The sequence below is a fragment of the Bubalus bubalis genome, chromosome 6 (assembly GCF_019923935.1).
Source record: "Bubalus bubalis isolate 160015118507 breed Murrah chromosome 6, NDDB_SH_1, whole genome shotgun sequence".
NCBI classification, from domain to species: domain Eukaryota; kingdom Metazoa; phylum Chordata; class Mammalia; order Artiodactyla; family Bovidae; genus Bubalus; species Bubalus bubalis.
The window spans coordinates 26,376,165-26,390,630 of record NC_059162.1 but is presented as its reverse complement, the minus strand read 5'-3'; the positions used below and the strand labels follow the sequence as shown (position 1 = coordinate 26,390,630).

The window sequence follows — 14,466 nt, the reverse complement described above, 5'->3', positions numbered from 1 at the left end:
ATTTCCTAGAACTTGCAGATTTTCCTGTCCTACTGTCTCTGTAAATACAGTTACACACGCCACACCATATGTCTGTACATATGGTCCTCAATAGTTGTAAGATTAAGCCGTCTCTCTTGCCATGTCTGATTCCTATTCCTCCCTTTTTGTTGACTAAGAGATCTGATTACGATTTCAAATAGTCCCCTTTCTTTTAATTACATCCTCGATTTTTAATATTACAAACGCATACTAATAGAAAAAGTCTGACAATACAAAATGTTCAGTATAAAACTCCCTTTCACCAAAGGCGATCTATTCCTCCTGTTGTTTCCACTTTGACATTTCTAACTCAGGTCTCCTACATTGAGTGCCTAGAGAACATACAGTACACACAGGAGGCAGTTTTCTGAACACTGTCTGCCAACTGCCCACTCACTAATTCTCTGACCTGGGGGGACTCACTCAAACTTTTGAATCTCGGGGTCCTTAAAATGCTGCGCTTCCCACCAGGTTGTAAAGACAGACGTGTATGGGTAAGGACTGTGTTGTGGGTTCTAGAGAAGTCTTTAGATCCGCTCTACAACAGACTTGTCAGTTCACCGCTTAGCTATAAAGGACGCCCCAACGGCCCTCACTCGCACCCCGCTTCGCCTCCACATGCAAATCCAGTGCCTCTTTCTGAGGCGGCGGCTTCTCGGGGACTCCCCTCCCTAGTGATCGAGCGCGGAGGCGGAGCGCCCACCAGCGCTAGGACCCGGCTGGCATCCAGAAGACCCCGAAGCTCTAGGCGCTCTCGGCCTCGGGGAGAAGAGAGTCTTCTTTGTAGAGCTGCTCTCTGCAGTCTGTAATGCCTGCTTCCTCTAGGGATGCCTCTAGGTCTTAAATGCGTGCAAGGTAGAGTCGACCAGTTCCTTCCTCGCAAAGCTTCCGTCCTCCGGAAAGCCCCGCCAGCCTCCAAAACTCACTCTAGCTTCAGCCACGCCCCACGGGGCAAAGACCAGGTTTCCCCCGCCCCATTTTTGATTTCGGCGCGCCGCGATTCTCAGGGCGGCCGTGTTTGGTTGGAGGTGAGCACATTTCCCGACTGATTGGCTGATAGTAGTTAGGGTGGGTGTGGCTAAAGCCGCGGCGGTGAATTATGGGGGATTAAGAGTGGAGGAGGTGGGTGATGATTGGTTCCTGAATGAGGAGGGCGGAGGAAAAGGCGGAAGCAGGCGTTGGGAGAGGCGGTGGCTTCGGGGAAGAAGAAAGCTGGAGCGAGATGGAAGTAGTTAGGTGTCCGGAGCATGGTAGGCGGTCAGGGTCCAAGGGTCCAAGGGGTCTGCCAGCCTATCGTGGTGTAATCGTTGTCGACCTTCTCTCCTTAGGGACTTTATGTCTCCTGAAGACCGGCGTCCGAGAAGGCCCGAATAAAGGAAAGAGCTTCTACGTGTGCCGGGCGGACACATGCAACTTTGTGCGGGCCACCGAGTAGGTCTCCGAGCTAGGCACAATTCCCTGGGTCTGCGCGTGGCCACTCAGGAGGAGTCGCCGGCTCCCCGCTGCCCAAAAGGACTAGGAGAGCTGGGACTCCTGGTCTGCAGAGCCAGGGCCCTTGAAGTAGTTGGTAATCCCCGATATGTTAGGGACACGCTCCGCTACTGCTTGCTATGGGACCCTTGGCTGTTTACTTTCCTCTCTGGGCCGCCAGGGCTCTCACTTACAATCTGGAGGATTGGCTACATCTGAATCCTTCTGGACCTTTTCAGTTCTGGGTTCACTGGCCTGGCCTTGACCGTCCCTTTTCCTGTTGGGACATTACTGCCATCCCGTTTATAATTGAGAACGTGCAGACATGGCAGAAAATAATTGGCTCCAGCTTTACACTAGTCTTAGGCCGAATTGGTTGCCAAATGTTTGAGGTTAAAACACCCTGGTAGTCAGATTAACGGGACCCTTTAAAAACAGGATCCTCTGCATTTAAGTGGTGAGTTTGATACTCGAAAAAAACAAATTAGGGATTAAAGCTGAAAAGACATAAGTAATCTGATTCAGCACTCTAGTTTTTACAAAATTAAAAGCTGAGACCGAGAAATAATAAGCATCTTCTTTGAAGTGAGAAAATACTGTTCTCATAAGTGTTGTTAGTATTTCATAATACCTGGTGTCCACAGTCTCTATGTGAAATTTTAGACTATCACAAAATTATGCATTTTTTCCTGCTTTCTACTGAACTTGGTTTAGAAAAGGCATTTTCTACATGTGTAAGGCACTATGGATATCAATAGAAAATAAAGTATTTTTTTTTTCAACACATGTATTAGCTTCTCATGTTTTCCCCACATGATTTAGATGATTTGTGTTTTTGTTACACTTTGAAACTTAAGTGGAAGATTTTTAACTTTTTTCAGATTTAGAAAATAAATTTTTTAAAGTAAGTATTTTCTTAGTCTCCTAATAAGTTGTTTTTTCATTTGAAAGAAATAACTGGGATCCATTTAAATTAAATACAAAATGAATTTATTTAAATTAGTGTTAAATCTTAAGATAGAAGGGACCAAACAAATTACTCAAGCTATAAACATCATTATGTCAGGGTTTACTGTTTAATTTCTAATATGTATATGGAGCTTCTTAGGTTCAATACCTAGCTCAAGTTGCATGAGACATGAAAGCACATTCGGATTTGTAGAAATTAAATATTAATGGAAGCATAAGATTTGGTTTTAAATGAAAAGGAAAATGCCCTTATGTAAAGTACCATTTATAAGAACATACTGCTATACAAACTAGTATAATAATATTTGACTCAAAGATGGTTATTTGATAATTCGACCCATTTAGAATATGTCTGATAACCAGATTATAAGCAAAAAGAAGGAAAATGCCACAGGTCATATGAGAGTACTTTAGATTTTCACTCTCAAATATACATTATTTCTTTCCTATTAAGAAGTTGGAAGGGAGGACTTAAACTTAGGCCAATCAAGCATGAAGTGTAATTAGTTGAATGTGTTGCCAGAGTCCTCATGTTGATAGTGACAGCTAACAGGTTATTAGAGGGCAAAGGATGATGGGAGAACTGGGAAAAATTTACAGCCTGGAGGAATCACAGTATAGTGGTACATAGCACAATATCATTTTAAACTTGAGTCCTTAGGAAAAAGATAGGTATGTTTATAGTCATACTTTATTTGGGGGCATGAGAAAAGATGAGAAGATGGGCCCTTTCCCCAGAGGAATGCACATGGACAAGAAAGTATGTGGGATTTACAAACCCAGTAGAGATTATACATGGGCCCTTATGTTGAAAATATATTTTAGATTTCATTTTAGGATATTGACCTCTATTCTTTGCCTCCTAAAACACAAATTTCCTTTTTTTTTTTTTTCCTTCTAGCATTCCTGTTTCTCACTGTTTATTGCATGAGGACTTTGTGGTAGAGCTTCAGGGTCTGTCTCTATCACAGGGCAAGAAAGAATACAGGTAAGTGTCCAAAAGGAGCAGCTAACTGTATTTGTTTTTGTTTTCCTTTGCCTGGAAGGGTTATGGTCAGGTGTTTTCCTAGGATTGACTAGTCTTTAAAAGTCAGTAAAAAACAAATGGTGTTTCTGTATGTATTGAATATCTTCTGATCTGGCACTTCCTAACTTCTGAGCTACTTGTTGATGTGAGAAGCCTGACCTCTGGTTAATTTCTGGATAAACTGCTTCACCTCCCTCCCTCTCCAGCTTTCAAGTAGCCAATAACATCAGCTCACCAACAGTCATTAATTCGCACTTGCTTGTCAACTTTCTCATTCTGGTAGTAGAACGAAAGTGAAAGTTAGTTGCTCAGTCATGTCCGACTCCTTGCAACCCCATGTTTCACTTTCACTTTTTCTTTTTTTTAAATTTTATTTTATTTTTAAACTTTACATAATTGTGTTAGTTTTGCCAAATATCAAGATGAATCCGCCACAGGTATACATGTGTTCCCCACCCTGAACCCTCCTCCCTCCTCCCTCCTCCCTCCCCATACCATCCCTCTGGGTTGTCCCAGTGCACTAGCCCCAAGCTCACTTTCACTTTTTCACTTTCATGCATTGGAGAAGGAAATGGCAACCCACTCCAGTGTTCTTGCCTGGAGAATCCCAGGAGCTTAGTGGGCTGCTGTCTCTGGGGTCGCACAGAGTTGGACACGACTGAAGCGACTTAGCAGCAGACTGTAGCACACCAGGCTCCTCTGTCCATGGGATTCTCCAGGCAAGAATACTGGAGTGGGTTGCCATTCCCTTCTCCAGGGGATCTTCCCCACCCAGGGATTGAACCCCGGTCTCCCGCATTCCAGGCAGAATCTTTACCATATGAGCCACGAGGTAATGTGTGAAAATGTCTAACGTATGTTAAGCACTCAATATGTGCTAGTTTCCTTTTCTATGGGAACTCAGAAGAGGGGCAGGGAAGTCTATATAGGTGGCAGATGATATTTGTCATGAGTATTGAAAAGTAGGTAGGAATTCCCTAGGGGCAAAAAAGAGGTCGTATATAACAGACCAGTGTCCTGCATTAGTATACGGAGCATGAAGTAATTACAAACATTTGGTTCAATGGTTTTTTGTTTGTTGTTTAGTCACTAAGTCATGTCCAACTCTTTTTCGACCCCATGGACTGTTGCCCACCAGGCTCCTCTGTCCATGGGATTTCCCAGGCAAGAGTACTGGAGTGGGTTGCTATTTCCTTTTCCAGCGGCTCTTCTCCATCCAGGGATCAAACCCACGTCCCTGGCATTGGCAGGCAGATTCTTTACCACTGAGCCATCAGGGAAACTCTGCTCAGTGGTCGTTTAGCATATATTTAAGAATTCAGAAGATAAGACTGGCCAGAAAGTCAGGGGCCATATGTAGTGGTCTTTATATGACATTTATATGTAATGGTCTTTATATGACAGTTTGAAATTTATATATTCTAGATTGATTCCCCCTCCCCCGCCTCAATATAGGCACTCACGTACCATCTTCACAATTTTATGTAACTGAAAACTGCCTGTACTACTATATTTCTTTACTGAGTTATGCATGCAATAAGATGCACAGTTCTTAAGTGTTCAACTAGTTGAGTTTTGTTTGTTTTCTGATTGAGTTTTAAGAAAGGTATATACCCATCCTTAAAACCAAGATCCCAGTCAAAATATAGAATATTTATTTCCATTACTCCATTAAGTGCCATTGGATCCCATCCAGATAATCCCCCCACCTATCATAGCTGATTACTGTTTCAATTCATACTGCACGTATTCTTTTGTATCTGGCTTCTTTTATGTAACAGTGTCTATAGAGATTTGTCCATGTAGTTGTATCTATCAGTAATTCAGTCTTCATTATTGCCCAGAATACCATTTTGAACACCATTTATGAAAGCCATTTTGTTTCATGTAGTTTTTTGCTATTTCTGTGTATTTTTGATGAAGTGTCAGTTTAAAATTTTGCTCGTTTTTAATTGAAATTTTTGTTGAGGTAATTATAGATTCACAGGCAGTTTAAGAAATAGTACAAGGAGAGCCTCTGCAGACTCTACCTAACGGTAGGTACACATTTATGCATTTAGTTCTGTGCAGCTTTATTGTGTGTGCATGCATGCGTGCTTAGTGGCCGCATCATCTCTGACACTTTGTGACCTCATGGACTGTAGCCTGCCAAGTTCCTCTGTCTGTGGGATTCTCCAGGCAAGAGTACTGGAGTGGGTTGCCATGCCCTTCTCTAGGGATCTTCCCAGCCCAGGGATGGAACCTAGATCTCCTGCATTGCAGGCAGATGCTTTACCAGCTGAGCCACCTTTTGTGTATTTACAACAACAGTCAAGATACTGAGCAGTTCCTTTACCAGAGGATCCTTCTTGTTGCCCTGTTGTAACTATACCCACCTTCCTCTTATTTCCCTTTGTACACTCCTGGCAGCCATGAACCTGATCTCTAGCTCTAAAATGTTGTCATTTCAAAGTGTTACATACATGGAATCATACAGTGTAACTTTGGGGGATTTTTTCTATCTTTAAAATTGCATTGTCTTTTGTTATTGAGTTGGAAGAGTGCCTTATGTATTCTCTGCACAGGTCGTTTGGCAGATATATGTATTGTGTATATTTTCTCCCAGTCTGTGGCTTTGGTTTTCTTGACTGTCTTTTGAAGGGTAGAAACTTTTCATTTTATGAAATCCAATCTATCATTTTTTTATGATTTGTGCTTTTTGTCTTCTGTGGGAAATCTTTGCCTATCTCAAGATCATAAAGTTCTTCAGTGGTTTCTTTCAGAAGTTTTATAGTTGTTTTCTTTGTTTTTTTTGATGACTTTTTTGTTTAGTCTACGCCTTTTGCTGTTGTTCAGTTGCTCAGTCTTGTCCAGCTCTGCAAGCCCATGGACTGCAGCACGCCAGGCTTTTCTGTCTTTCACTCTCTCTCTGTGCCCTACCTCAGATTAATTTGACATACCTTATGAGATAGAAGGTCGTTTATTTTTTCATGTAGTATTGAATGAATGCTATCCAATTGTTTCAGCACCATTTTTTGAATGTTTCCCATGGAAACACTTGGCACCTTTGTGAAAAATTGGTTGACCACCACGTGTGGATCTATTTCTGGATTTGCTAATCTCTTCGCCATTGGTCTTTTCGCCTATCCTGACATGATCAGATAAGATCCTGTGAGTCTTCCAACTTTCCTCTTCAAGATTTGTTATTCTGGGTCCTTTACATTTCCATATAAAATGTAGAATCACCTTTTACAGTTTCCTCAAAAAACTCAGTTGGGATTCTATTGAATCTGTATAGATCAGTGTAGGGAGAACTGATATTAATCTTGATCTTCCAGTCCATGAGCATGGTATATTTACTTATGACATTTAAAATTTCTTTTAATTAATTTCTTAATTATTTCTTTTATAATTTCTGATTATAGAGTGCTATATACCCTTTTGGTTTAGTCCTCAGTGTTTATGTTTCTTGACATTCTTATTACGAATGGAGTTTTAAAAAAAAATTATTTACTTATTTTTGGCTGTGCTGGGTCTTTGTTGCTTTGCACAGGCTTTCTCTGGTTTTGGTGAGTGAGGGCCACTCTTGGTTGCGTGTGCGGGCTTCTCATTGCTGCGGCTTCACTTGTTGCGGAGCACAGGCTCTAGGCTCTCAGGCTTCAGCAGTTGCGGCATGCGGGCTAAGTAGTTGCAGCTTGTGGGCTCTAGAGCACCGGCCCAGTAGCTGGGGCTCACCAGCTTAGTTGCTCCACACATGTGCGATCTTCCTGGACCAGGGATCCAGGCTGTGTCCCCTGCATTGGCAGACGGGTTCTTATCCACTGCGCCACCAGAGAAGTCTTTATAAGTGGAATTTTTAAAAATTTCACTTTTCTATTGTTTCCGGCTAGTACAGTGGGGCCAGTAAGCCTTTAGTGCCTGAATTTAAAACAATCTCCTTTATATACTATTGGGGGCCCTGGATCATACAGAAATACTGTTCTATGTGGTAGGAGGATGCTGAAGAATTTTTTATTCAATTTACATCAAGAGAACTATGGAAAAAAAAAAAAGAACTGTGGAAGTTAGATTAGGAAGTGATGGCAATGGAGGCAAGGAGCCCACTGAACTATTTGGGGCTATAGAGTGTCTACTACATGGCATGTTCATGACCTTGTCATAGAATCTACTGTGATAGGTTTCAGTATCCCTGTTTTGTAGACAGATGAGGAAATATTTAGAGAGGTTAGAAAAGGAATTTGAGGTCCCAGCATTATAATGTGGCATGGCTGGAATTTGAGCCTTGTTGTTGTTATTTAGGTGCTAAGTTGTGTCTGATGGTTTTGTGACCCCATGGAATGTAGCCCACCAGGCTTCCCTGTCTGTGGGAATTCCCAGGCGAGAACACTGGAGTGGGTTTCTAGTTCCTTCTCCAGGGGACCTTCCCAATCCAGGGATTGAACCTGCGTCTCCTGCGTTGGCAGGCAGATTCTTTGCCACTGAGCCACCAGGGAAGCTCCTGGGATTTGAGCCTGCTGCTGCTGCTAAATCGCTTCAGTCGTGTCCAACTCTGTGCGACCCCATAGACGGCAGCCCACCAGGCTCCCCCGTCCCTGGGATTCTCCAGGCAAGAACACTGGAGTGGGTTGCCATTTCCTTCTCCAGGGATTTGAGCCTAGATCTAACCAACTCCAGGCATACCCACTTTCTCTAAGTGAAAGATGGATTTGGATTGAAGCTCTGGCAGTAGAGTTGGGTGTGCTTAGGCCAGTGGATCAGACAGTAAAGAATCTGCCTGCAGTGCAGGAGACCTGGGTTTGATCCCTGGATCAGGAAAATCTCCTGGAGAAAGGAATGGCTACCCATTCCAGTATTCTTGCCTGGAGAATTCCATGGACAGAGGAGTCTGGCAGGCTACAGTCCATGGGGTGGAGAAGAGTCAGACAAGACTCAATGACTAACACACACACACAGACTGGAGAACACTTGCTGAAAGAGAATTGATACAACATGTTTCCTGGTGGTTAAGCATGTTCTTTCCTCCATTTACTCAGCTGGGATAGCGGCCATGGTAGCACTGGATTCCCTGGGCTGTGAGGGTCAGGGCAGTCATGTCTGTTATCACTTCGTTTGGTGTTTAGCACATGGTCAGTGCTCAGGAAATGGTTTCCTGGTAGGGTGAGTTTACCATTAAACAAAACAAGGAAGGAAAGTTAACATCAGTAGAGGATGGCTAGCACATACAGCTTTGGACTCATTGTGTCTTATGTACACGTGAAGCAGGCTGGAAAAGTGAGTGGGCAGTGCCAAAGAGAGGTCTAGGCTGAGGATAGAATCTTGAAAACTTGTCTCTGTTACTCTTCACACAAGGTAGATGAGGCTGAGGTGCTCATTATTTTAAAAATAGAGAAAGAATGCTTGAATGCATTTCTTTTAGCTCAAGTCTAGAACACTTATTAAGAGGTACTTACTAGAGCTTTGAAAAGATTGTTTTAGCACAAATAAACAGTTCTACAGCACACAACAAATTAACAACAAAGCAAAAAAAAAACAAACAGCAAAAAATCCAATAGGTATACCCTGATAGGTGGTATAGGCTGAAAATTTAAAAAAGAAATAGGTAATGTATCTATGGATGGTGACTTCCTTAGTAGACAGTAAAGCATTTAGCCAGAATCCCTGCACTCTGGAGAAAGACATCAGGTAGCACAAGCTTTTCTTCCCCAGAATTGGGTTTTCTTTTCAAGAACTTAAAGGACTTTATATCCTTGAATTAGTACTGTTATGTTTAATGGTTAACCTAGCTAGGAGACAGGTGTAGCAGGTTAGTGGAGGGTAGGTGTAAACCAAAGTAACACTAAGGTGCCCATTTTTCCTACCTTGGCATGAAGCTACTTTTTTGTGTAGTTCTCTTACTAAACACCAGATGGTACCACTCATCAGCATTTGACTGGCCCTTCAGCCATGACCCTGCTGTTGGGCATTAAAGAAAACTATGATTGTTGCTCAGTAAAACCAGAGAGAAGAGCTCCTGCCTTGACATGAACGATGTGGCACGTGTTGATATACAGATGTTGGATATGGTTGTCAAGCTCCCGAGTTCCTGTTCTCTCCTCTCTTCCCTCTCTCTCTCTTTTAGCTTTTGTTCTCAAGGATCAAAATAGATGATAATATTCTTCGTCTGTAGATTGGTAAAACAGGTTTTAGTTCTTTAAATAACTGGTTGTACTGGGATGTTCAAAATACTTTTATGTTTTTACTTTTTTTAAGAGTTTTTTTTTTTTTTTTTTGGCTTCACTGGGTCTTCATTGCTGTGCACGGGCTTTCTCTAGTTGTGGAGAGCAGGGGCTACTCTTTGTTGCAGTGTTCAGGCTTCTCACTGCAGTGACTTCTCACGTTGTCGAGCAAAGGCTCTAGGCATGCGGGCTTCAGTAGTTGTAGCAATAGGCCCAGTGGTTGTGGCTCACCTGCTTGGTTGCTTCAAGGCATGTGCGATTTTCTCAGACCAGGGATGGAACCCATGACCCCTGCATTGGTAGGCAGATTCCCACCCACTGTACTACCAGAGAGGTCCCCAAAATGCTTCATTTTTAATAGCATATGAATCTGCGCACATCTAGGACACCCCTTTTGTGGTCGGTTGATTACTGGGTAAAATTGGGCTGCAGATTATCTAACCCAATGATGATTAGGTAGGCTGATGACAGAGAGGCACTGGGACATGAGCCAGACACATGCAGAAGGACCTCGGGCTCCGGCAACCCATAAAGAATCCCACTCAACAAAGCCGGTGCTGTGACTAGGTACTGTGGAGTATCTGCACTGTGCTGTACCACAGAAGTGATCCTTGTACGGAAACGTTATTATGTGTGTGTGCTCACTCACTCAGTTGTGTCCCCAGAGGCTGTAGCCCCGCCCCACTCTTCTGTCCGTGGGATTTTCCAGGCAAGAATACTGGAGTGGGTTGCCCTTTCCTTCTCCAGGGGATCTTCCTGACCCAGGGATTGAACCAGCATCTCCTGCCTTGGCAGGCCCAGTGGGACACCTGGGAAGCCCTTGGAGAGGATATTAACCCTTTATAATGTGTACAGCAGTTCCTTTCCCCAGGTTGCCTTTGGTCTTGTAATTTTGCCTATGGTATTTTTACTATATGGACATTTAATACTTCTGTGTAGTCAAATTACTAAATCCTTTATCTCTCAGCTACAGGATTTTGTCATTCCCTTTTTACTTTAGGATTGCCAAAATATTCATCTCCGTTTTTTTTTTTTCCTAGAACATTTACAGTTTTATTCTATACATTTTTGTTCCATCTTGAATTTTTGTGTAAAAGGTGAGGTAGAAATCCAGCTTTATGTTTTTCCATTGCTCCATGTGGAGAAGTGAAGCTGTATTTCTAAGGGCCCTAAGATACGATTGGGATAAGAATTAGACACAGGAGGGTTGGTGAGCAGTCTGATCTGCATGTTAGAGTGCTAAATTGTATGTGTCCGAATGCCAGATGTTTCTCTGACTGTAAAACCAACAGTAAGAGATTAAGGCTGATGAAGGTTACTGAGAAAGTGGAGGAATTGAGACTTGAACTTGGCCTTGAATGACACCTGTCTGGTTTCTTCATTTTTCTTGTTCATAACCTATGCCTTGGAAAATAATTAGTGAATATACTGAAGAAATTATGCTCTTTTTCATAGTGGACTCAGTGTTTGCTTTCTCTATGACAAGGTGTTTCCACCGCTTTCTCTATTGATTTACAATTTAATAAACATGACAAACTTTTATCCTAAAAACAGAGAAGCTCATCTAGATTGTTTTTAATAAAAATGCAAGCAGAAACATTTTTTGCAGTGTGCCTAGCACATAATTGATGCTCATTGTGTGTTGTTTACGTCCCTCTTTCTCCAAATCTTGCCCTTCTCTGAAAGCCTATGAAGTTTGGGCTTTAAAATACATGCTATTTATAAAATATTCTTTCAGTTAAGGTTTCAGGTACTTGATACACTTTCAACAGCAAGAATTTGTTCTTGACTTGTTTTCATAAGTAGTAGTATTCCCTAATCGGAGAAGGCAATGGCAACCCACTCCAGTACTCTTACCTGGAAAATCCCATGGGCGGAGGAGCCTGGTAGGCTGCAGTCCATGGGGTCGCTAGGAGTCGGACACGACTGAGCGACTTCCCTTTCACTTTTCACTTTCATGCACTGGAGAAGGAAATGGCAACCCACTCCAGTGTTCTTGCCTGGAGAATCCCAGGGACAGGGGAGCCTGGTGGGCTGCTGTCTCTGGGGTTGCACAGAGTCGGACACGACTGAAGCAACTTAGCAGCAGCAGCAGCAGTACTCCCTAATAGTAGCCTTTGAGTTTTTTGCAATCGAGGCATTTCAGAAATTTTCAGAACTAAATTTTCTTATTGCAGTAAGAACAAATTAAAGATACCAACACAGGTTTTTAATTGTGAACTTGAATGAGAAAATTATGAGTTTGTATGATAGGAGCTGGTTCGTTCTTCTTTTTTAAAAATAATTTTATTTGTTTTTTTTGGTTGCATTGGATCCTTTGTTGTCTGCATGGGCTTTCTCTAGCTGTGGAGAGTGGGGGCTACTCTCTGAGGCTGTGTGGGCTTCTCAGTGTGGGGTCTTCTTTTGTTGTGGAGCACAGAATCGAGGTGCACAGATGTCAGTGGTTGCAGGATGCAGGCTCAGTAGTCGTGGCTTGTGGGCCCTAGAGCATGCAGGCTCAGTGGTTGTGGTGCATGGGCCTGATTGCTCTGTGCCATGTGGAACCTTCTGGACCAGTGATCAAACCCATGTCCCGGCATTGGCAGGTGGATTCTTATCGTCTGTACCACTAGGAAAGTCCATGTCTTCTTTTTTACTCTTAAGGAACACTTGCCCATTTGGAGCTTGTTATTTTTGCTTTTACATCCAAGTGAAGTAATGGCATTGAGGAGTTGTGATCTGCTCAGGATTCATTTTGAGTTAGGACTCAGACTGTTGTGATTTGTGTTATATTTGTTATTTAGTCGCTAAGTTGTATTCAACTCTGCGACCGTGGATTGTAGCCCCCCAGGCTCCTCTGTCCCTGGGATTTCTCAGGCAAGAATCCTGGATTGAGATGCCATTTCCTTCTTCAAGGAATCTTCCCAACACAGGGATCGAACCCACGTCTCCTGCATTGGCAGTCGGATTCTTTGCCGCTGAGCCACCAGTGAAGCCCTTGTGTTGTGTATCACAGTACTAATTTAAGAAGTTAGAAAAAGGACAACAAATTAAACAGAAAGAAAACAGAAAGAAGGAATTAATGCAGATAAAATTGAACTTAAGGAGGTAGAAAGGAAAAAAAAGTGAGCTAATAAATAAAATCTAGAAGCTAATTGATGAAGAAAAACAGAGAAGGCTCTAATATACAGCATGAAATATAGAGAGTTGCCCAATGGATATATTAAAACACATGTTAAATGACATATGCAGAAGGTTATTTATTGTGATATTGTTTTTAATAGTAAAGGATTGGAAATAACCAGAGGGGTCTGGTTAAATAAATAATGGACATCCTTATAATGGAAAACTGCTGCTGTGTAAAAAACTGTGCAATTGTAGAAAATTTGTACACATAAGGAAGTCCTTTATGTATATGTTTTTATGGAAAAATCTCCAAGACATATTGTTCAGTTTATTAAAAAAAAAACAAACAAGCAAGATATTTAGTAGTATGTATACTATGCTACCTGGGCTTCCCTGGTAGCTCAACTGGTAAAGAATCCGCCTGCAGTGCAGGAGACTCCAGTTTGATTCCTGGGTCTGGAAGATCTCCTGGAGAAGGGATAGGCTACCCACTCAAGTATTCTTGGGCTTCCCTGGTGGCTCAAACAGTAAAGAATCCACCCTCAATGTGGGAGACCTGGGTTCTATCCCTGGGTTGGGAAGATCCTCTGGAGGAGGGCATGGCAACCCACTCCAGTATTCTTGCCTGGAGAATCCCCAAGAACAGAGGAGCCTGGCGGGCTACAGCCCATGGGGTCGCAAAGAATCGGACACAACTGAGTGACTAAGCACAGCACAGCATACTCTGCTACCCACTTGAGTAAATAAGGAAGAAATAAAGAAAATACATTGACCTGAATATTCATTAAAGCCATCTCTGGAAAGGCAAGCCAAAAACTAAGAGCAGTGGTTACTTGGGAGGGATGTGAACTGAACAGATGGAGAGGAGGTGCTTTTCACTGTCGTTTTATGCTTTTTGATTGAGCATTTTACCTATTTAAACAGTTCAGTGGAATACATATGTCAGAGGCTCTTGTTTAACTGATTAAATGTTTTTGAGGAGTTATTTGGGGTAAGGAAGAATTCAGTTGGTTCTGTTTAATTCAACAATACTTAACTATTATGTACAAACAGCGAGGCTTAGGAATAAAGACAGAGTTATCGCCTTCTAGTTGCTGGCAGGCAGATTTAAGCATAATACAACTATATACAACAAAAATCCAGAAGCAGTACAGTGAACAGGGCAGAGAGCATGCAAAGGTGGTATGTCTTGAACTGGGTGTGGAGGGACCTGTGGGACTGACAGCTGGTGATGGGGTAATGGTGGGCAAATAGGGATAAGGAGGACACTCTTTGGATGGAGAGTGGTACACGTGCAAAGTCCAGTAGGATGGAGAGTGTGTGGCTTAGTTTGCACTCGGGACAGCACAGCCATTTTTGCATAGCTGGAATATAGGTAGTGTTCGTGTGAGCAGGGACTGCCTTGCCCTGGGATGTAGGCCTGTAGTCAGTCTTTTTTTTTTTAATGAAAGATTGGAAACATATACAAAAGTAGACAGGATAGAACTACTGCAGGTGAGCTTCAGCAGGCACACTCATGGCAAATCTTGTTGCATCTATATCCTTGCACCCTACCCACCAGCTCCTCCATGTTTGGAGACAGATTCCACATAATGTCATTTCTTCTGTAAATATTTCAGTGTGTAGCTGTAAAAAATCTGGACTGTTATTTTGTTTTCTTAACCAGTTGGAGTACAGATT

At 42.5% G+C, this 14,466-nt stretch overlaps 1 protein-coding gene across 3 annotated transcripts in view; it reads left to right on the top strand.

Annotated features, from left to right (window-relative positions):
* The first annotated feature begins 1,111 nt into the window (after window positions 1-1,111).
* Window positions 1,112-14,466, top strand: part of TTF2 (transcription termination factor 2) — a 50,557-nt gene continuing 37,202 nt past the window's right edge. For all 3 annotated transcript variants that reach the window (XM_025288025.3, XM_045166060.1, XM_006054092.4), the window contains exons 1-3: window positions 1,112-1,271; window positions 1,350-1,452; window positions 3,362-3,448. In XM_025288025.3, coding sequence (XP_025143810.3) covers window positions 1,166-1,271; window positions 1,350-1,452; window positions 3,362-3,448 — 296 coding nt within the window. In that variant the 5' untranslated portion in view covers window positions 1,112-1,165. The remainder of the gene's footprint in view (window positions 1,272-1,349; window positions 1,453-3,361; window positions 3,449-14,466) is intronic.